A 24,051-nucleotide genomic window follows, 5' to 3' on the forward strand; every position below is an offset into this window, starting at 1 on the left:
GCAGGGCGGCTGGCGGAGAGGCAAGCAGCCAGCAGAGAAGCTGGTGGAGAGGGCTAGAGCAGAGGCCCGCAGAGGCGTGGCAATCAGCCGTTGGGGCGACGAGTGAGTGCTCGAGCAGTGTAACATGTAAGGTGCCTCCTTATCCCCCCTGCCTTCCACACAGGGTGGGAGATGAACTCTGCAGATGAATCTCTGAACTCTGGGGCTACCCTGGCCAAGGACAGCAACTGTGAGAGAGGTGCGGAGAAGGGACGGGCACACTATTTGTGTTTATAGACCCTAGTTGTGATGTTTTCCTAAATTAATGCTGAGTTAATTCCCTCCTTTTATTAAAAGTTTTTGCTACACAGACTCTGTACTTGCGAGCAGGGAAGTACTGCCTCTTAGAGACACCCAGAGGTGGTGTGTAATTGTCCCAGGTTACTGGGTGGGGGGGCTCGAGCAAGTTTTGTGTTGTGTTATTGAAAAGGGACCCCTAGATACTGAATCCAGCCCTTGTTGCTGCTGGCTTCACCTGGCAGAAGGGTTACATGTGTATATTGCCGTTGGCAGAAGGAGCTGAAAGGTGGGGGATGGAGAATGTGCCTCTCCATTTTGGAGCAGCAGCAGTAAAGAGCACTGTTGAATGCACTGCCTCCACACCTGAAGGCTTGTCTATACGGTGCTTTCATCCATACCAGAGAGGTGTGAATTCTAGTGCATGCTAGTGTATCATTCACTAACTGGCCTATGTGGACCATGCTGGCGCACACTAAAAGTTTTCTGGTGAACAGGGCAAGGGGATAGGAGGTGGGGCTATGGGGGAAGGAGGGGAGGTCAGGGGAAGAGGCAGTGGAGAAGGAAAAGGGATGGGATGGGGCAGGGGGAAGGGCAGGGGGAAGGGGCAGGTAGAGGCATATGTGGGATGGGGGAGAAGCACAGGGCATGGGGCAGTGGGGAGGGGAAGGGGATGGGGAAGTGGGGAAGGGATGGGAGAGAGAAGAGGATAGAGGAATCGGGGGGAAGCAGGAGCCCTGCATGCAGCATCCCCTGAGCAGCAGCAGCTGGTACTCCCCTGTTAAGCTGGCCCATCCCCTCCCAGCACCAGCAGCCCACCTCCAGCGGTACCCCTGCCACAGGTAGCCCCTCCAGTGCTCTCCAAATACCAGCACCCCCAGATATCTCTCCCAGTACAGACACCCCTCCAACCCCCCAGGTATCCCTCCCAGTACACACATCCCTCCAGTGTTCTCCAAATACCCCCTCAAGTGCCCCCACACGAAATATGGTAACCCTAGGGGTTGCTCTCTTCTCATAGCCTAGGTTTTGGCTGCTGGCAGGAGCAAGTCTGCCCTGCCAGCAGTTGCCTGCCCCCAGCCCTGGGTTCAGCCCCAGAGTCGCATGGCTGAGCTTAAAGCTCTGGCTGTGAGACCACATTCCTGGCAGCCATGGGGCTGGGGCAGGGGAGCAAGGGCCAGTTCTGCTCTGTGAGCAGGGAGGGTGGGGAGAGTGACCCAGCTGCAATGGCAGGTGCCTGGGCAGTGAGCAGGGTGTGACCGGGCTGCTGAGAGGCAGGTGCCCCAGAGGAATGAGTCCTCCAGGGAATGGGGAGCATCTCATGGCAGCCAGGCTGCATGGGCAAGCGCTGGCTCCAGAGGGTGTTGCTAGCCAGTGCTGAGCTTCTTCAGGGAAAAGGCAAAGTGTGTCAGGTGCAGCTTGGCGCTGTGCCGTCTGCCCTGCTTAGGGAGTGCCCGTCTGTGCAGAGGCAGAGGTGGCCTGGCTTGGGAAGCAGGGCAGGGAAGGCTGCTGGGAAGCCAGCCAGTGTCCCGGCTCCCACAGCGTGGAAAGCCAGGGGTCTGTGTGAGCTGGGGGCTGCTACCAGCTTCCGATCTGCTGACTCCTGGCAGGAGGCAACCGTTTTCAAACTGTGGGGCGTATCCCCCTAGGAAGGTGTGCCCCATAGTTTGAAAATGTCTGTACTAAATAGGAGGAAGAAAACTGGGTGGCCATGTGACCCCACATGCCCCCACTACGCATCACCTCTAAGGAGTGCAAATATGGCTGCTCACCCTGGGCATTAAAATGCTTAATTAAGGCTCTGCCCCCTAGTTGCCAACCATGATACTTCACAGGTCCAATGGGTGTGACACCTGAAAGAGCTTCCCTTAGGAACCTGTGCACAGGAGCAGTATGCAGTGACACAGAAGCAGCTTCTCTGAAACAAAGTATGATTTATTCACACTCCGAAGTGTATTTAAAACCAGAAACTTCTCCCTGCTTGGCATTCGCCTCAAGCCCCTTGGTAGACATGACTTAGTCTTGGTACCACCCTATTTTCTTGGGGACCAAGTTACAGCCTGCTTGCAGTAGACCCAGGCTCTCAGGGTCTGACTACACAGCAAAAAAAGACCCCGTAGCTGGTCTGTGCCAGCCAACTTGGTTTGTGGGGCTCGGGCTGAGGGGCTGTTTCATTGCTGTGCAGACTTCCGGGCTCAGGCTGGAGCCTGAGCTCTGGGACCCTCCCACCTCACAGGGACCTAGAGCAGGAGCGGCGAAAACTTCCTAAAAGTGGGGAGGCCACTGGCATCCAAATTGTGCCCCCGCCCCTTCCCCTTGAGGCCCCACCCCCACTTACTCCTCTGCCCCCTCTTCCCCACCTGTCACTTGCCCTTACAGATGGTAAAAAGTGGTGGGACCATGGCCCCCTGGTCCTTCCTGTTACAGAACCCCTGCCCTAGACTCTGGGCTCCAGCCTGAGCCAGGCATCTACACAGCAATGAAACAGCCCTGCAAGCTGAGCCCTGCAAGCCCAAGTCAGCTGGCACGGGCCAGACAGGGGTGTCTAGTTGCTGTGTAGACATACATTCGGATTGACAGCGGGTCTCTTGTATCCCTATCAGTACTCACCAGTGCTCCCTGAGCAGCTTCTCTCAACTCATTCAACCCATCTAGGCTGGGGTCCTGTAATGGTTTAATATACTAAACTGTTCTAACCTAAATGGGGTCAGGTAGGAGGTATTCCACAATTTTTGTTTTACTTTCCTTGCTTGGTTCCTCTAACAATCCCTTTGATCCATCTGCATAGCAAGTAACCCATCATAAACAAACACACTGATAGATATTCACCATATTCATTAAAATAGTACAGCTATTTCCCAGTTTATCACATATATAATAACAGGATTTTGGCCATACTGTAGGGTGAACTGCAGTAATAAATCTAGTTCCTCTTTATAATGTGAAGCTGTGTGTTACTGTATTGACACAGCTATTGCTAGTTCTGGTAGATTTGTGTTTGCAATATTCATAGATAGTGATGTGATTTCCTTGTTATATAACTTTATACTAGAAAAACATGATGGTTTTATTTACAATTGTGGCATCTTAATAAACCTGATTTTTTTTTATCACAAAGCTCAGTAATGCTATTGGGACAAATCTTGAAGTCCTTTCTCTAGCAAAAGTCTTACCAAAATCAGTGGGAGTTTTGCCTGAATGAGGACTGATTAAAAATGGAGGCCCTCGGGATGTGTCCAAGTTAGGAACCCCAAGGTCTCTGATGTTAGAATATCATTTTGGTTGGGGGCTTTTTTCCTTTGAGTGCCTTGTTAACAGACTTAGTTAACAAAGTTCTGTCTGCAGAGACAAAGTCTGCTCTCATTAGACATTTATAACCCTGTAGAAGATTGAGGGCAGAATCTGATGAAACATGGTTGCACAAATAATTGAAGAGAGACTCTATTCCTGGTGGTGATCCCTGAGCTAGAAAAAAAGCAGTTTGACATTCAGGTCCCAGGATGACCTTGCAAGGCTGACAGTAAATCCATCATTATCTGTGTAAACTGGGCATGGTTAGTATAGAAATCACTGAGAAGTGATAAATGTGGAACTCTGCCAGGCCATTTTTACAGTCTGTTTTTGGAAGAGAACTGGATTTTCAGCCTGGGTGCAGCAGGGAACAGTTAAGACTGAGCACGGGAATGTGAAGGTACAGAGGGGTCTTATGAGGACAAAGCTAATAGCAAAATGTTTTAAAAGATCAGAAACCACATCCTACCTTTAGCAGGAAAATGGCTTCTTTTTACTGTTAATTTTAAAAAAAATCATTACTAGTTTAACAAACAAAGGAAGTTTAAAAAAAAGTGTAAAATGACAGAATCCTATGTTCTAGGTGGTCAGCAGACATTGTCACTGGAGCCTCTTTGATATGTTTGAAAAGCAGTTCAGTACAAACGTGTTGTAGTTCCAGTTCATGGCATCAAGCCATCATAGCACCACTCATCAGGCAAAATCCCATTCAAATTGTCTGTTTAGAAAACCTATCAGCACTTCCATCACAAATTCATTTTTGCAAAAATATATAACTTGGCATAAACGTGTAGAGGCCTGAAACTTATTCTAGAAGTCTTGCCCAAAAGTGCATTGCTCTTACAAGTTTAAAATAAATGTGTCTGTTCTAATGAGGAGATTGTCTATATCTATTATATTTTAAAATTAGCCAAATGGAAAATAACATTTTATATATATATTTACACTGGCTAGTTTAAAATGTTATTTTCCATTTGGCTAGTTATAAAATTATTTCTGTTTAAATAATGAATCTGGCTGGTGATTAGTGCACAAATATTTGTTTTATGACTTCTTTTGGTTTTTGGAAAAGGAAAATTTGAAGAACACTATGAGGTAAATTTCTACTGAATCACATAGCGTATAAAACAAAGAAAATGTAGTGCTAGATTGCGAACTCCAAAGACTGCTACCACCATTTCCCCCAAAGAACAGGTGCCGGTCCCTCCCTGAACCGGAGGGGTCAACTGTAGCAGGATAAAATAGTCCAGGCTCTCTGCTCATGTAGTCCTTTGCCTCTGTTGGGATGGCCAACAAGGTTGCCAGTGTTTGATGGTGGTTGTCATGAGATGGACACCAGCCCAGTTGGAAATGAACTGAGTTGACCAACTCATTTCACGTGTAGTTGGTCACAGAGTAAACATCAGATACAGCTTTCAGTCACTACTTATCTGGGCTGGGTACAAACCTGAGGTGATTTAGAAGTTAGGAGCTTTGTATTCCGTTGCCAAGCTCTTGAGTCACCCAGACCTTCAAACACAGACAATTACTAACAGGGAAGGCTGCCGCAGGCACCCTCTCTCTTAAATCTAGTCTCTGTGTTTCACTTCCTTTTCACTTGTAAGTGGTAATTGTTTCTGCAGAGTATTGCTTCAACAATCTTCCTCCAGCTGAGAAGGAAGAATTCATAACTAAGTGTTTCTCCCGCCAACACCACCTTCTTTTGACACAACCTGCTCATTTCTGCACTCCCAGACCCTGACCTGCAGATTTGAACCTACCTTGAAGAGTTGAAAACAGCATTAGGAAGTGGAGCTACAGCAATAAGGAAGGCTCAGTTCACCTCACAAAAAACCAGAATAATCACAAGACAAAGAAGACAAAAGGAAACAATGAGAGGGAAGTGGGTCACATCTGTGTTGTTACGACTCCATATTGCATCAGTTTTGCAATATGTTCCTTGAGATGACACTTGCTGTCCTCGTCCTCAGGCTTCAGGAAAGCCTCCTGGTTCACAAAAGGAGGATGGAGGAGTGACTAGGGTACTAGCCTGGGACACAGAAGAGCTGGGTTTAATTCCCTGCTCTGCTACAGTTGTCCTGTGTGACCTTGGGAAAATCACATAGTCTCTCTCCGTTCCCTATTTGTGAAATGGTGATAACAATACTTCTCTATCTCACAAGCAGAGATGACTGATACTTGCTGATGGGGGGGTGCAATTTAAAGGTTCACCCCACACACAGAGTTTGAGTCATGCCCCTCCCTCTTACCCCCAGTGACTGCAGCTTGCAGCTGTTTGCTGCTGCCTTTCTCTCTAAAACTTTGTTCTGCACCATTAGTGCCAGACGACAGAACTTCACTAGGGCTTTCCTGTTGTCCCTTATTGGGCCGTATGCAGCCTCCAAACCCTTCTCAGCTCCTGGAGTTAACAGTTGTTTCAGAAAGTGAGCCTCATGCCCCTTCATTTTCTCATCTTGCCACAGCACCGGTGGAAACAGATAGACAGGACTTCATTGGCTTCATTCATTCTGGAATTTAAGTGCTCAGGGTTAGATAAATGTGATAAATGGCAGAATAGTGGGTTACTGGATGGTGATATTCATAAGTATGGCTATGATTTTGTCACCCACGTCATGGAGATTGCGGATTGAATAATATCTGTGAAACCAAGTGGATTTGCAATCTGGCATACGGGCTTGCAGTGCCACACAGGTTTGGCCCATCTGCCCCTCCATCTACAGGGAGCAGATAGGCCAAACCTAACTGGTGTTGTGACCATATGTGCTAGGTTGCAATGCCCGAAGCAGAGAGCCAGGCTCAGTACACACCCACCCACCCCCTTTCAGCACCTTCTGGCCACTGGAGTGAAACTGTGGTGAAAAAATGTCAACAAGTGCAAGCAAGGTGGGAAATATTTGGTGACCTTTCTGTGACTTATCTATTTTTTCCTGCACCTTTGATATGAAATTTACTAAAAATTTCCATGCCAGAATTGTAGCCTTATCCATTAGTAATGTAGGAACTCAAGTGAGATACCTCTGATTTTTACTACAGTCCTGGGGAGGAGTTTGACTTTGCTTTGTTAGCTGCAAACTGCCAATCAGATGCATGCCATCTATGTTATACTGAAATCCTAGCTTCCTACAAGGAAAGGTGTGCAAATTTAAATTAAAAAAAAAAGTTAAAATTCACTAGTTAGAATTCAGTATCAGTCTTAAAGGGAAAGTTCTAATCTGAACTCCAGATGTGTGTGTGTGTGTGTGTGTGTGTATTTTAAATGTTAGAAGTAGTTTCAGACTTTATCTCTGCCCCCCCTTGTATGCATATGACAATGTGGTTTGGAAAATCATATTTTCCTATTTTTAAAAAATCCTTTACTCTCCCCTGTTGCCATCTGAAAGAGCAACACAGGGAACAGGGAAAACTGACCATAAGAAGAAATATGTAAAATTGATTACACTTAAAATGCTGTCAAAGGCACAAAGTAAACAAACTGAAAAATAGAGGAAAAATACTTTTTCGTTTAATCACTTTAATTTTTAGTAATTGTAGGTAATAATTGTAACTGTAATCAGCCAATCAATTTCCAACAGAAGTGTGGTTTGTATTTTTTTTTAATTCACAGTATCCCTTTAAAATATATATTGTTTAACTTTTGTTCCTTCAATGTTTATGTAGAGAAATAGTCTATAGAAAATCTGTAAAGTTGGTCACACAACTTTTTTTTTTTAAAAGTAGGACTACGTATAATATGCAGCCAAACTTCCTAAAACTAATCAGTCTTGCATGATGAACTGACATTGTTGAAATCACCCTAGATTTATCATCAAACTGAACTCACCAGGATACAAAGCTAAAGATAAAATATTACAGCTAGTAATAATTCATCTAATGTAAAAACAACTGTCTGAGGCAGTTCAGATATCACTATCTTCTGATTAGACTTCTTTCATTTAGCTACAAAGAAGAAAGAACGGTAGAGAAAAATATGAACATTTTGTACTGTTTCACACCTATGCAAGCTCAGTGCCGTTTAAAATACACGTCTACCCCGATAGAACGCGACCTGATATAACACAAATTCCGATATAATGCGGTAAAGCAGCGGGGAGCCCCGGGCCTTTAAAGCGCCACCTGAGCCCTGCTGCTTTACTGCATTATATCCGAATTCTTGGGGAGCCCCAGGCCCTTTAAATCTCCGCCTGAGCCCCACTGCCAGAGTTCCTGCGGTGATTTAAAGGGACCGGAGCTCTCCACAGCAGCTGGAGCACTGGGTCCTTTAAATCCCTGCTGGGGCTCTGGCAGCCGGGCTCAGGCGGTAATTTAAAGAGCCAGAGGCCCCAGACGCTGTGGGAAGCCCTGGGCCCTTTAAATCCCCACCCAAGCCCTGCTGCTGGAGCTCTAGTGGTGATTTAAAGAGCCTGGGGATCCCTGCAGCGGCTGGAGCACCGGGCCTTTTAAATCACCGTTGGGGAAGCCGGTCCAGTCCGGCACAGCATACCGGCTCTTGCCAGTATGCCATACCGGACCAAACCCGATATAATGCGGTCTCACCTATAAGGCGGTGAGATTTTTTGGCTCCTGAGGACCACGTTATATCAGGAAAAGGGTGAAATCCTGGTCTCATTGAAATCAATGGGAGATTTAGGCAAAATTCCCAATGGTTTCAGTGGGACCAGGATTTCACCCAAACAATGTCTCTGTTTAATTTTTTTCCTTATAAAGCAGCCCTTTTGAGTTTCTATATTGAACAACTCTTTTAATGGATTTACTCTCACCATACCTCTTGCCAGCTGCTGTCAAAGGTTTGCCTTGTTCTGATTAGTTGGATATTTAGAAGGGAAAAACAAAGTTATTCATCCATTAGTCATATTTTTCAAATGCTAGTTATTAACAAAGAATTATTGCTAAAGCTGCCTTTAAAATGGATTAAGGTTTGGTTTCTCTCCTTCTTTCTTTCTCTCTGTATATACAAATTTCACTTTTAAAATCAAATGCAATGAAAAGCTCTAAATTCCCTTCTAAAATATCTCTGCATCACACTGGCATTTTTTTCCCAAAGGAACATAAAATCTAAATTCCTCTTTGGGCCAGACACTTATAGAAAGCATCTGTAAAATTAAACTTCCAATTCTTCATTGTGGATCCTTGCACTTCTTGCTTGTTAAGGGCAAATAAAAATCTCAAGAAAGTGTCAATATGCAAAGCTGATGACATATTAACAATAATTGCCTAGCAAGAACGATTGTTTTATTTCTCTCTGTTTTTGCCTAGAGGTGAGAGCCAGGAACTGGGAATTTGAAGATCAGGGCAAGACGCTAGGGTGAAGGAAGGAAGTGGAGCTGTTCTTTAGTATGAATAGTGTATTGTAACTTGGTTACTGGGATATTTAATGTGGGATTATGTTGATTTAGTTTTTGTTGGAAAAAACACGCAGGAAGTCAGCTGAAATATTCCTATGGACTTCAGTGGGCTTTGGATCAGGCCCTAAGTGGCCTGATCTCCAGAAATGCTGAGAATTTACAATGCTGATGAAATACCTGGGAGCTGTGGATGCTTGGAATGTTGAAAATCAGCCTACGTTAATTTGAGCCCCTCAATAATAGTATGGTAAATAACCTTGGGGCACAAAACAAGTAAGTGTTGGCTTTTATCCCTAGATGTACAGTCTGGATAATAATTCTTACTCGTCGATGTAAAGCACTTTGAGATCCTTGGTTGAAAGGTCCTCTCAATAAAAGTATTATTCTATATAAAACTGTGAGTATGTAAATGAAAATACACACAATCTTATTTTTCCAAAGAGGTTTCCGTGTATAGACTTCACTTGAAAATTAGCACTCTCATGAGATCAGGATAAAGCTAATTGAATGTAACATTAAATTGATAACTGGTGTTTGGCAGGTATTGCTAATGCTATTTCACTCATTAGTTATGAAGAATTCCTGCTTGACACTGAGTAACACAGGAGTGTTTTTCAATTTCTTCTTTTGCACAGTTGCCATAATCCATAAGTAATTGTTTAAACATGTAATCAGCATCATCTGTCATTTGCCCCAGGCCATTAGGAAATGGTGTCAGGGAGAAAAAGCTGAACAGCGATATGGTCCTTCTTTGGATTTTGTATCCAGTTTCCAAATATTCATCAGTAAAGGAGAAGATGCTGACAGAGAAAAATGTATCAAGAGCTTTCTGCCTAAAGTCATTCCATTTCCTATTCCAGTGCAGAAAAGTGGCTATACTTACAGATGGGTGTATTCTTTCACAACATGAAAACATGACGCTATATTATTAGTGCTGAAATGTAAAAAGCAGCTGTTATTTAGCACCTGGCTCCCACCAGCAGGCTGACAACTCAGAGAAATGAAAATGGTACATGTACATTGTTAGACAGCAAGAAACAAACAGGCTACTCAATATCCACTCCCTGTAAGAGGGAAGCATCTAGCTCACAATCTATACATAGAATGCTGACAATCTACTTCCCCTCTGGGGGCGAGGAGGAATGACAGTAAACAAACTGTTATTTGCTCTTACCTTGCTGCAACCTGGTGATGCTTCTGCTGTCTAGTCTGAGAATGAGAGTACAGGAACTAGTGCAGCGGCTTACTGGTGCATTGGATTACTCAAACTATGTATTTAGTAATTAGACAGTCAGGCGTTTGTTAGCTAAATGAGCTATAAATACACTATCTACAGGAGATAAGAACCACAACACCTCCTGCAGCTAGCCTTTTAAGGCAGCGTAATTACAGTAGCACAAGAGCTGTAATGGAAAGGAACTGCCTTGGTCTTAGCAGCCCCCAACCCTTTGTTCTGTTTAATTTGGGGACAGCTGAGCTTTATATATACTTACCCATCTGTGTAAAGTGCTTTGAGATCCTCAGGATATAGCACTACTTAACTATTAGTATTTTATTATAAGTAACTGAACAAGAAAAAAGCCTCATTTTCAAGTAAGTTTTATTTATCACATGAAATCTTAGACACTTAGGAAGTTTCTATTAATCTATGAATATAACAGAATCTCAGTTCCCTTAAGTAATCTAGCTAGGGTAGAGATTACTTACACTGCCATAGAATCTGAGCACCTCACAGTCTATAATAGATTTACCTTCATAATGCCTCTGTAGCTAGGAAACTGTTACAAGTCCCACTTTACAAATGGGAAACTGAGATCAAGCATGCAGGCAGCTGGGGTTTAAATCTACAGCCCACTAGCCTGCTGTGAACTAACTGGCTGTGTGGCCCCCACTCTTATGCACTAAAGTCCATAGTGCACAGCAGCTCTAAGCACACAGTGATCAGGAATTAGGATCGACATGGACAGTTAGTATGCAGCAGGCTAGTACACCGTGCACTGTAGATTTATATCTTAGCTTGCCAGGTACTAACAACTCTCTGTATAAACAAGCCGTAAGTGACTTGCTCAAGGTCACACAGTAAGTCTGTGCCAGAACTGAACCAAATCCCAGCTAGCTCCCTAACCACTGGATTATCCTTCCTTTCTAATGAAGTTGTTACATCAGTTTAAAGAAATATCATGCATTTAGGGAACTAAAGACCTATTGTATAATCACAGAGATTAGAGATGGTAACCATTAGCTAGGCCTTAGTCATGTGCTGAGAACTATATGGGCCTGAGCCTGTTCAGAGCTTCGTTGACTTCAGTAGGGCTCTGTACAGGTGCCGGGATCTGCCCATTCAGTTCTCAGGGCAGCCGGGCACTACAGCCCATCCCGTTGCCAAAGCAACATACCTACATCACTGTGATGATAGGACAGTTGCCCCAGAGTTCATAGATTCCAAGGCCAGAAGGGATCATTGTGATCATCTAATCTAGTCTAATGCAGAGCTTTTAGGAAAAATACATCCGATCTTGATTTAAAAATTATCAGTGATGGAAAATCTACCACAACTCTTAGTAAATTGTTCCGAAGATTAATTACTCTCGCCATTAAAAATGTATGCCTCAGTTCAAGTCTGAATTTGTCTAGCTTCAACTTCCAGCCATTGGATCACGTTATACCTTTCTCTGCTAAATTAAAAAGTGCATTATTCAATATCTGTTCCCCATGTAGGTACTTACAGACTGTAATCAAGTAACCTTCTCTTTGTTAAGCTAAAAAGATGGAGCTTCTTGAGTCTATCACATGTTTTCTAATCCTTTAATCATTCTTGTGACTTGTCCTTTAACCCCTTCCAATTAATCAACATCCTTCTTGAGTTGTGGGCACCAGAAGTGGGCACAATATTCAAGCAGCAGTTTCCAAATACAGAAGTAAAATAACCTCTCTACTCCTATACAAGATTGTCCTGTTTATGCATCCTAGGATCACATTAGCTCTTTTGGCCACAGAGTCACACTGGCAGCTCCTGTTCAGCTGATTATCCACCTCCGCAAATCTTTTTCAGAGTCACTGCTTCCCAGGATAGAGTCCCTCATCCCATAAGTATGGCCTACATTATTGGTTCTTAGTTATATATGTTTACATTTAGCAGTATTAAAACACATATTGTTTGCTTGCACCCAGTTTACCAAGCGATCCAAATTATTCTGAATCAGTGATCTGTTCTCGTTGTGATTTACCACTCTCCCAATTTTTGTGTCATCTGCAAATTTTATCAGTGATGATTTTATGTTTTCTTCAGACCATTGATAATAATGTTAAATAGCATAGGGCCAAGAACCTCTGGAACCCCACTGGAAACACACCCGCTTGATGACGATTCCCCATTTACAACTACATTTTGAGACCAAAGTTAAAGTTAGCCAGGGCCAGCTCCAGGCACCAGCAAAGGAAGCAGGGACGGACAAAGGAAAGAGGCAGCATGTCCGAGTCTTCAGTGGCAGTTTGGCAGCGGGTCCCTTAGTACTTCTCGGAGAGAATGAAGTGGCTGCGATGAAGCGGCTGTGGTAGAGCTGCCACCGAAGGACTGCTGATCGTGGCTTTCTCTTTTTTTTTTTTTTTTGGCTTCGTTGCTTGGGGCAGCAAAAAAACTGGAGTTGGCCCTGAAGTTAGCTTCCCATATTAAGACTGATTTTGAAATCTCACCATAACTTCCAGTCACAGGATGACATTGGCCCTTTAAGAGGGAAGAGGCCAGTGTCCCGGACTAGTAAACTGACCCGAATTGGTCTTAAAGGAGGGCACATGAGCCGTTGAGAGGCGAGATCAGCATGTGAGAGCTGCCAGAGACCAGAAGACTGTAGGCAGTCCTGAAGGAAGCTGTAAGTGTGGGGGAAGACAGGAGAACAATAAGAGGGATTGCCTGCTGACCTCCACAAGCCAGAGATCCAGGGCCTGACAGCTGATGAGGGCAGAAGACAGCAGAGCGAGTTGCCTGCTGACTTCAAAGCCAAAGCAGAGGGCTGAAGGCAGAGGGAGCAGTAAAGGGCTTGTCTGCTGAAGTCTCCATGCCGGACCTGGGTGGAGCCAGGGAGCAGTGGAAAGGACTGTCTGTTGGTCCATCTGAGAAAAAGGTTAATGGAACAGGAGGGGAGTGATGGATGGTCTCCTGGGAAGGAGGCACTCTCAGCAGAGAAGGGTGGAGGTTCCAGCTGGGAAGAGCAGGGTTTCACTTGGGGTTGGGGTGGCTGTCCTGGCAGAAGGACAGAAGAGGACCAAAGAGGAGCCCAGATGTGGCACGAGACACCAGTATGTGGCACGTGGGCATCAAGGAACTAGCTGTCATGGGACTTCCAGAACTACAGGCACTGGGTGTGATAAATAGAGTCTGATCTGGGGCTTTTGTTAGTGAAATAAATTGGCCCAAAAGGAGGGGAATTCCTGAGGCACGAGAGCTTGCATGCAGTTACTGGGGCCTGTGAAGGAGGGAAACTGAAGTAGATGCACCTGTTCTGCCATTGACTGCCACAAGAGGCTGCTCTAGGAGGAGTCACCCTGTAACACATCCCCCCAAAAGAAACCAGTTTGGGGATTTGATAATATCACAAACCACATGCCAGGTTTTCTGAAAAGTTGAACCTAAACTGAGTTTTGAGCAAATGGGAGCAAGTTAAGGTTTGGATGGAACTATGCTAGGCAGTATGGTTTTGACCCCAAGCCACTCAGAGCTTGGTATTTTGGGGTTCATTCTAACACAAGAGCTCAAAACAAAATATTCTCTAGCATGCCAAGCAATGCAAATTGTCACATGAATAAAGTTTGCCGGAACTTTCACACAGCTCTGTTTCCTAGGAGTTGTCCATATACATCCCCTACTTTCAGGCATCATGACAAGGAGCATGATCTGAAAACTTAGATTAGGGATGGGAGAACTATCCCATGGTTTCCTAATGAAAACATTCTTCGTCACAGAGTTAGCAGCCTTGTGCCACATGTTACTGTAGCTACTGTGTAAACAGTCCTTTCTCATTTCCCAGAACAATAAAACAGTTATGAAAAGCTGTATAAGCATCAAGAATGCAGCAGTTAGGACATGTTTTTGGACAGCTCTGGAAAGCCTCAACCTTTCACATTAGCCAATTTTTTGTTTTAGTTATTCAAAGGTCCCAGCTACACTATAAAAATAAGCTGGATGAAACATGTATGCAGTGTTGTTATAGCCATGTTGGGCCCAGGATATTAGACCTGAAGAAGAGCTCTGTGTAAGCTCAAAAGCTTCTCTCTCTCTCTCCAACAGAAGCTTGTTCATAAAAGATATTACCTCATCCATTCTGTCTCTGGTTTTCCCCAACACAGTTTCATCTTTCAGTGTGTTTTCATGATGCCCCTGAATCATGTTAAATTCCCAGGCTTTAGCATGATTTACAGGGCACACTTAGGTCCCAGGTACACTACAGGGATGGAACCATGCTGGCAACAAGCATGCTGTAATTTGGTCTCCTGACCCAGTTCATCTGATATCACAAACAGGACCTAAGGTGCGATGGTAAAATTACAATACAAACATACCAGTCTCTGTAAAAAATGTAACTCACCCATCTTTTGTCATGACTATTAGTAATAACTGGGGGAAAATATATTTTACTAACCTGTCGAAGTATTTTTCCAACTGGAATTTTGTGGTTGGCACGCCACACCCCTGGTTTAAACTGTTTCTGCTTCATTTTGGGGTACAGTAACTCCTCACTTAAAGTCGTCCCAGTTAACGTTGTTACATTGCTGATCAATTAGGGAACATGCTCATTTAAGGTTGTGCAATGCTCCCTTCTAATGTCGTTTGGCAGCCGCCTGCTTTGTCCACTGCTTGCAGGAAGAGCAGCCCATTGCAGCTAGCTGGTGGGGGCTTGGAACCAGGGTGGGCCAGAGGCCCCCCTATTAGCTCCCCGCTCCCTAAGTTCCCTGTGCAGCAGCTGCCCAGCAGGCTATCAATTGCCAGCAGTTTAGCTGTCCCTCCCTCCACTGCCATGGGCTGCTCCTGCCCTCTGCCTTGGAGCTGCTCCCCAAGACTCCTGCTTGCTGTGTGGGGGGGAGGGAAGGAAGAAGGGTGCTAAGGTCAGGGTGTCCCTCTCCCCCCCTGCTCCTGCACCCCACTTACCCCATCTCGATAGAGCAGGGGGGAAACAGGACAGGCCTCAGGATGGAGGGAGCTTGTTGGCAGCAGCTGCGGTCTCAGCAAGCTGATCTAATTAACAAGAAAGTATACTTAAAGGAGAAATGTGCATCTCTCTCACACACACGGTGTATGTCTCTGTTTCTGTGTGCGATGCTGTCTCCCCTCTCTCCATTCCTGCTGCCTTGTAGCGTGTGAGAGTTAACCCTTGAGGGCTCCACCAATTGCTAGTTCATCATTTAGCAGTAAGGCATTTCCTGGGAAATATCCCACTCTTTGACTCCTCCACCTCAACCAAGCTTCACAATCATCATCACTGTGTACCAGTATTAGATTGTTTGTTTAAAACTTATACTCTCTCTCTCTCTCTCTGTGTGTGTATATATATATATAGAGAGAGAGAGTATAGTCTTTTGTTTGGTGAAAAAAAATTCTCTGGACCCTAACCCCCTCATTTACATTAAGTCTTATGAGGAAATTGGCTTCGCTTAACATTGTTTCACTTAAAGTCACATTTTTCAGAAACATAACTACAACATTAAGAGAGGAGCTACTGTATTACATTATGAATCATTAGAGAATACTGGAGGAAAAAAGGAGGAGTTTGACAGAGTGTTAAAATATCTATATAACCTCAAGGCTCTGGGCCTGATTCTCCTCTCATTGATGCTGATAAAAATGGAGTGACTTCACTGAATAGGAATGGGAGGAGGCTCAGAGCATATCTTCATAGCAATGTTAAAGCTCTGCTGCAGCAGCACTTTAACGTGGCTATGTAGTCGCTGCACCAGCGCTCTCCCAGCGCTGTAAAAAAAACCCACCTCCACGAGGTGAGTAGCTACCAGCGCTGGTGCACTTTCTACACTGACACTTCACAGCACTGAAACTTGCAGCACTCATGGGGGTGTTTTTTCATATCCCTGAGTGAGAAAGTTGCAGCGTTGTAAAGTGGCAGTGTAGACAAAGCCTCGGACTCATGATCTACTTTGCCTGAGTTTTAGCGCAAACTGATCACAGTTAATGATATAGCAGATGTATCTGAATGTATATTTTTAGGAGACAAGCACTACAGGAAAACAAACTCAAATATGCATGTTAACTATCTATCATGTGTCAAGGAAACAGCAGTTGTTAGTATTAGAATTTCTCTGCTGTTTAAATAAAGAAACAAATTGCAACTTAAAGCATAGTAACGCTGCTGCAAACAGTGGACCTGTGCAGTCTAACCTCATCTTAAATCTCAACGCCCTACTGCGCATCTATTAAAGAGAACTGGAAGTTTTGTCACTGTCTTCAGTAGAAGCAGGCCCTCATTTTGTGGAAGTCGTGGAAACCTATAGAGCTGAGGCATATAGGAAGAATGTAAATCTGAAATAAGGTCAGCTCTGTAAGCTTGTCTCGCTCTGTTAGTCCAATGAAAGATATTAATGCACCCACCTTGTCTGTCTAATATCCTGGGATCGACATGGCTACAACACAGCATAAATCTGAAATAAGCAGCTTTAACAAACAAAGTCACATTAAACTGCATTGATACTGCATTTCCCAAAGGAAGAGCTTTTCTGAAAGACATTCATGGGAATTTGACCTCACTGCCCTGACATTTGCCTTCAGAGTAGGTAGCACAGAGGATTAAAAACTGCATCGTGATGTTGCTGAGCCCTTAATCTAATTTTGCGGATTTAAAGATAGGCAGTGTACATGCGATATGGACTGTTCGGGACTTGATGGCAGAGCTAATCATGAGGAGGGAAGCTATGGAGATTTCACTAGCAATCAATATATTCTGAACATTTTTCATCCAGTTACATGTACACCAGAAAGATGGGATTAGAATTTTCTGAGGCAAACTAGGGATTCAGATGTGTTAGAAAGCCCTCAGCGTTTTCCCTTGTTGGTTTGTTCTTATCTTTTGTAATCATTTCACTGTGCTTTGCTATCAGTATTTCAATTTCAGATAAAAAAATCTGCATTAGAAACATCACAAACAGCTCCCTGCAGCTGGAGTCAGAATGTTAACAAAGACTGACTGCCACACCCCTTGATTTTCTTGTGGCCTTTTCCTATGTTACAAATATCAGCTTAAGTAAAACTGCATCTATGGCCTGGTCTACACTACGCGTTTAAATCGATTTAACACTGTACCTGTCCACATTACAACGCCCTTTATATCGATATAAAGGGCTCTTTAAATCGATTTCTGTACTCTACCCCGACGAGAGGAGTAGCGCTAAATTCGATATTAACATATCGGATTACGGTTAGTGTGGACGGAAATCAACGTTATTGGCCTCCGGGCGGTATCCCACAGTAACATATCGGATTACGGTTAGTGTGGACGGAAATCGGACGTTAAATTGGCCGTCCGGGCGGATCCACACAGTGCACGCACTGACCCGCTCTGGACAGCAATCTGAAACTCGGATGCAGCGCGCAGGTAAACAGAAAAAGCCCCGCGAAAAATTTTGAATTACATTCCTGTTGCCCAGCGTGGCAGCATTCTTGATCAGCACGGGTGGCGATGGCAGTCTCAAATCCAAAAGAGCTCCAGCATGGACAGTACGGGAGGATACTAGATCTGATCGCTGTATGGGGAGACAAATCTGTTGTATCAGAGCTCCGTTACAAGAACACGAAATGCCAAAGCTTTGAAAAAAAAATCTCCAGATACACAGCGCTGCATGACAAGCCATAACGGGAAGCCAGAGACTCAAATGGACGCTCATGGATGGAGGGCTGGTACTGAAGGACTCCAGCTATCCCACAGTCCACAGCCAGTCTCTGAAAAGTATTCTGCATTCTTGGCTGAGCTCCCAATGTCTGTAGGTTCAACACACAGTGTCTGGCGTGGTTCAGGGAAACAGCTCCTCAGTTCTTCCCCCCCCCACCCCCACACGTGAAAGAAAAGGGAAAAAATCATTTCTTGACTACTTTCAATGTCACCTACTAGTATGTACTGAATGCTGCTGGTAGACGCGATGCTGCAGCAGTGAAGAGCAGTATCTAGCTCCTCTCCCTCTCCCCGCTCCCCGGTGGTACACGGTGCAATAGGACTAGTAACCCGTCCTCATGAATATCTAACATGTTGACATCGAGGCGCAACCATTGCTTGGTTACTCCCAGTAGATAAGGACAGAACGGCTAAATAACCAGCTCTTCATCATAGAACTGGGGGCTTCAGCCCCCTCCCTTTCCTGTTGTAAAGAAAAGATTCTGTACTGCCTGACTGTCAAGCAGCAGCATGCTGGCTCCTCTCCCCACACACCGCTTACATGTCCTGCCTGGACTATCATCGCGCCGGGAGAGCTGCCTCCCCCCTCATTTTATGTCACTAACCACTCAAGTGTTTCTTATTCCTGCATTCTTTATTACTTCATGAGAACAAATGGGCAGGACACTGCCACAGGTATCCCAGAAGGTTGGGGGAGGGGAGCAACGGGTGGGTTGTTGCAGGGGCACCCCCTGTGAATACTGACACGGAGCAGCTGTGCTCTGATACACTGGGTCGCTCTAATACACTTGCCCATTTCTAGCAGGACTGACTCTATTTTAAGAAACCATAAGGGAGGGATTGACTCAGTCCCAAGTGAGTCAATCCCAATTTTGCTTTGTGCGTTGCGCCCCCGCCGATTTCAGCAGGGCACTCATGATAGCAGCGGACAGTCAGAGGAGGAGAGATAACCGTCATCTCGATTGCCAGTTTTTCTCCGGCAGTAGACGTACAGAACGACCGGTAACCATCTCTGCTATCATTGCAAAAGGCAAGTGAATGCTGCTGTGTAAGCGCTGGAGTATCGCCTCTCTGTCCGCGGCATCCAGTACACACATACGGTGCCGGAAAAAAAAAAAGCTGAACGGGCTCCATGGTTGCCGTGCTATGGCGTTCTGCCAGGGGCAATCCAGGGAAAAACGGCAGCGAAAGGATTGTCAGCTGATGTTTTCCAGAGGAAGGAATGACTGACACTCTTACCACAGAACCCCCCGCGAGATTATGATTCAACCCTGAAATTCCAAGGAGGCGGGGGGAGAGACTGCCGGGAACTATGGCGTAGCTACGGAAGTGCTACCCACAATGCAAATGCTTCAGAAATCGACTGTTATTAGCCTCGGACCATGGACGCACAATGCCGAATTACTGTGCCTAGTGTGGCCGCATGAAATCGCATTTATAATATCAGTTTTATAAAACCGATTTTAGCTAATTCGATATTATCCCGTAGTGTAGACGTGGCCTATGTGAGACCAGCTCACTCCCATCTATGGGCAGGGTGACCAGGTGTCCGCTTTTCGACCCGGACACCCGATTGAAAAGAGATCCTGGCGGCTCTGCTCAGCACCGCCTACCAGGCTGTTAAAAGTCCCTACCTGTCCTGGCTCTGAGCTGTGTCCTGGAAGCAGGCAGCAGGTCCGGCTCCTAGATGGGGTGTGTGTGTGTGTGTGAGGCACAGGGCTCCATGTGCTGCCCCCGCCCTGAGCACTGGCTCCACATTCCCATTGGCTGTTTCCCAGACAATGGGAGCAGGGGGAACAGTGCCTGTGAGCAAGAGCGGCACGTGGAGCCTCCTGGCCTCCCCATCTAGGACTTGGACCTGTTGGCAGTTTCCAGAGTGCACGCAGCGTGGTGCCAGGACAGGCAGGAAGCCTGCCTTAGCCTCCTCCTCTGTGCCACTGACCAGGAGCCACCCAAGGTAAGCTCCACCCCAGAACCCGCACCCCCAGTTAGAGCCCTCACCCCATCCTGCACCCCAATCCCCAGCCCCAGCCCACTGAAAGTGAGTGACGGTGGGGAAGAGTGAGCCACCGAGGGAAGGGGACGGGCAGGGGCCTCAGGAAAGGGCGGGGCCAGGGTGTTCGGTTATGCTCAACTAGAAAGTTGGCAACCCTACCTATGAGAAAACCTGTGGCAGGCAGGATTCAGCCTCCAAAGCCTATGGCTCTCAGGGCCTTCTATATGAGGGCCTGGGCCTGTACATTGGCTCTAAGGGTCTAGTTCATGCTCCCTTTCTGCTCCTCCGGGTGCTGCTTTCCCTACAGCCCATCACCACTTCAAGTGGGTTCTATCTAACAGAGGGGCTGTATGGAAAGTGTGAGGCACCATTCTATGAAACAATAAATGTCTGTGATTTCAGAGCCACTCCTTTAGGCCCCCTTCCTGCTCCAGAGTTTGTGTAAACAAGAATCCAGGGGCCAAATATTTTCTGAACATAAACAAGATGGAAAGAGAGGCATAATTTCTTCTTCACTGCTAGATTTATCTGCCCAGCAAATGCCATAACTGCTCAGCAACTGTCCCCAGGCCCTGACCTTTGCTGTGGTGACTGAAATTCTTGCTTGTTCTGGTGTAGTTGCTGTTTTTGGATCATGTAATACTTCTTCAATCCAAATCTAAATCCATCCTCATAATCCACCAGACTAAATCCTGATTAATCTAAACAGGTTTCATTTAACAACATCCTTAGATATAATTATCTGCTGGTTGCAACAGCAAAAGTATCCAGGTAACTGACTGAATCCAAAACACAGAGGGAAAGTTAATTCAAATGGTCCATTTACAATCCTATGCTGCAAGACACCAGCCTGCTTACATTAATTTGCATATATTTCAGTAGCTAATTCTGCTGGTGAGCGTGAGTGTGCACACACCAGAAACTTTCTGCTTTTAGGACTCCTTAGCAGAATATTCAATTTATCAGCTAGTAAATTTAATTGAGGGATGCATAGCTCAGTATGATGAGCATAGGACTAAGGGTCAGGAATTTCTAAACCAAATTGTCTTACTTTACACATGTAAAGCACAATACACACTTAAGGCAACATATAGAGAATTTTAGCCTAAATGGTTAAACTTTGGCTGTTATAAAACAGAGTCTTATAATGGAAAGTGTTAGGCAACCTTAACCACAGCATAATATTTGTGCGACTTTATCAGATTTGAATTAGTAGTTCTGTCTGCCCTAGACAACAATCATCCTATTTACAAATATTGCACTGTAGTGAATTTGTTATCCTGCCTAGGGACATATCCGATAAGAATTAATCTTCAGTTGTAAAGTTAATATGACATTTATTACCTTCAAAGAGATTTCACAAAATGATGCTTTACCAGAAACTACAAAGCACAGAAGGGAGTCATGATGACTTCACTTACCATAAATATTCACCTAAACTTTTCAACAGAATATGTAAGCACAGTATCATCTCCGCACAGAATGAAACAGAACAATAAAATCTCTAAGCTTAGTATCCCCTTCGTGCTGCCATAGCCCGAATGTAAATGCAGTGGTTCCGTTTTGCTTGCTGCAAACACGTGTGTGATTTGAAAGCATGGGAATATTAAAAAGTTATGTTTGAAAACAGCAACTGTTGCCTTTATGTCCAATTTTGTTTTATATGCTCCCCATGGAGACACAATCAACCACATAACTGGTAACCCAATCCCTGGCAGTGGTTTGCTCCAGTGTTATTAGAAGTGTGGTCCAGCCTGTGCTCATAGTGCTATGCCCCTTTCAGTCCAGTTAGCACAATGTGTGGAATTTCACTTGAGAGCCTAAATTAGATATGTAAGTATGATAAATAAAGTGGGGGGGGGGGAAGCTCCCTTTTAGGGACACCCAGCCAGCCAATTAGCTATAAAGTCCCTCTTGGTGGCTGCTTGCTTTACCTGTAAAGGGTTAAAAAGTCCCCAGGTAGAGAAAAAGGAGTGGGCACCTGGCCAAAAGAGCCAATGAGAAGGCCAGAACTTTTTAAAATGGGAAAAAAGCTTTCCCTTTGTCGCTCCATTGTTCTCTCTGGGCTGACAGCTTTAAGCCAGGTATGATCATAAATCATCAGATCATGTCTAGAACCACTTATCTGAACTCCAAATGTGTAAGTAGATCAGAATGTTTAGCTAGATGCGATCAGGTTTATTTCTGTTTATTTTGTAAGGCTTGTGGATCTCCTCTGTGCTAACCCCAGATGCTTTTGTTTGCTTGTAACTTTAAGCAGAACACCCAAGAAAACTATTTTGGGTGCTTAATTTTTGGAATTGCTCTTTTAAAATCTAGCAAAATCCTAAATTCCAAATGTATTTTCTTTCTTTTTTATTTTTAATAAAATTTACCTTTTTTAAGAACAGGATTGGATTTTTGGTGTCCTAAGAGGTTTGTGCATATGCTATTTGATTAGCTGGTGGCAACAGCTAATTTTCTTTGTTTTCTTTCTCTGCTCTTCCCTGGAGAGGGTGGGGTGGATGAAAGGGCTTGAGGGTACCCCACAGGGAGGAATTCCCAAGTGTTTCTTCCTGGGTCCAAAGGGTTTTTTGTGCATTTGGGTGGTGGCAGCAGCATTTACCAAGCCAAGGTCAGAGAAGAGCTGTAACCTTGGGAGTTTAATACAAGCCTGGAGTGATAAGTATTAATTTTTAGAATCCTTGCAGGCCCCCCACCTTCTGTACTCAGTGACAGAGTTGGGATTCAGCCTTGACAGTAAATAAGAGACATAACGCGTGACGAACTTCACACACAGGACATATCCCTTCTCAGCTCCCACAAGTTACTATGATGAGGCTCAAACTTTTTGTAAAATTCCCAGCTTTTTTTCTTTTCTCACACGCAAAATAGAAGAGTCTTTCATTTTTATGGCATTTTTGCTGTTTCGAGGTTTTTCTTTGAATAGGGCTCAACATTTTTTATCTTTGGCGTTCAGAGGTATGTACATCATCAAAAATGTCATGCTGCCTATAAGACCTCATTCATTTCCAGTATTATGGAAATAAAACTATTCTTTGCACTTCTTATACCACAGTTAATCCACAAATGTATTTTCATGCTTATAACTCCTTGGAAAGGTTTTTGTTTTTTTTTTAAATAAAAACTTTTAATAGTTTCTAAATAGGTCTGTGATCTAGCTTTCATTTAAGAACCATGATGATTTATTCAGCTTATTCAGTGTTGAAAAACATTAACATATAGCACAATGGCTATAACACAACATATAACACAATGGCTCCTAGGAGCTCCAGTTCTGCAATAATAGAAAGCAATTAACAGTAACAAAAGTAGCATCTAGAACAAATACCTTTGACACCCCTCTACTACTTCTGTCCTGTTATCTGAAAGCAAAGCACACAGATAAGATTATTCAAATAGCTTTCTGGTTTTCACATTGCTGGGAAGATACCATGTTGCTTGTTTTTCCACTCTTCTAAGTATATATTATGGGGCTTGTCAACACAAACATTTAGCTCGTGGCAAACTGGGGTGCGAATCTACCCTGTCCTGGCCTGCCATGGTCTAAGTGTCTAAGTGTTGCACCCTAACTGTTTATTGGTGGACGTTAGTCTACTCCCGCTTCAAAGCAGAGTAGATCAAAGTGTAATGACAAACTGTCAGTGCACCTCAGCAGGGTCCACATGGATACAGCGCATGACAGGCTAGTGCAGGATAGATTCATTCCCTAGCCTGCTGAGATCTAAATGTTCATGTAGACAAGCCCATAATGTAAAAAGACAGTAACTGGAGCTCCATGTTTGAGGAGGGTGGTGCATTAGGTTTTTTCCCACTCAAGACTTGTATTCAGATTCCAAATAAGTCATACATTCATGTGAATGTGGTGGCCATATCCTAATTCCCATTTAAGTACATCACAAAACCATCCATTAGTCATCAACATCCAACTTAAACTAATCTATAGGCTGCTTTAGCCTACAATAATAATTCTTTCCTTGAGGATTTTCAGGGTCCATCACCACTGTGCTCCTCTCATCACATCCTGTCCCCTGGACTCTCAACCACCCACAGCAATAAGCCCTGCAGTCACCTTTCCTCTAACTTCCTTTCCATCCTGGACACTCTAGATGTCTCACAGTCAATCAACTCGCCAATCCACTCCAGGGTAACACACTCAATCTACCCCTCTCACTCTCCTCCTAGCCTTGCCATCATTGTCTCTAATGTAGCTATTAACCAACACTCCCTTGTCACATCTGCACCTCTTCTCTTAGCC

The 24,051-nt window shown here is 44.5% G+C and overlaps 1 protein-coding gene across 2 annotated transcripts in view; it reads right to left on the reverse strand.

The window, feature by feature from the left end:
- FHL2 (four and a half LIM domains 2) overlaps positions 1-21,322 on the reverse strand; it is a 57,847-nt gene extending 36,525 nt beyond the window's left edge. Inside the window, exon 1 of one of the 2 annotated variants that reach the window (XM_032762511.2) lies at positions 21,215-21,322. In XM_032762511.2, the coding sequence (XP_032618402.1) occupies positions 21,215-21,217 (3 nt within the window). In that variant the 5' untranslated portion in view covers positions 21,218-21,322. Of the gene's footprint in view, positions 1-10,083; positions 10,244-21,214 lie in introns of those variants that run through there. The other variant, XM_032762514.2, reaches the window with a different exon arrangement.
- Positions 21,323-24,051: the final 2,729 nt, after the last annotated feature.

Source organism: Chelonoidis abingdonii, chromosome 1 (assembly GCF_003597395.2).
Source record: "Chelonoidis abingdonii isolate Lonesome George chromosome 1, CheloAbing_2.0, whole genome shotgun sequence".
In the NCBI taxonomy this organism is placed as follows: domain Eukaryota; kingdom Metazoa; phylum Chordata; order Testudines; family Testudinidae; genus Chelonoidis; species Chelonoidis abingdonii.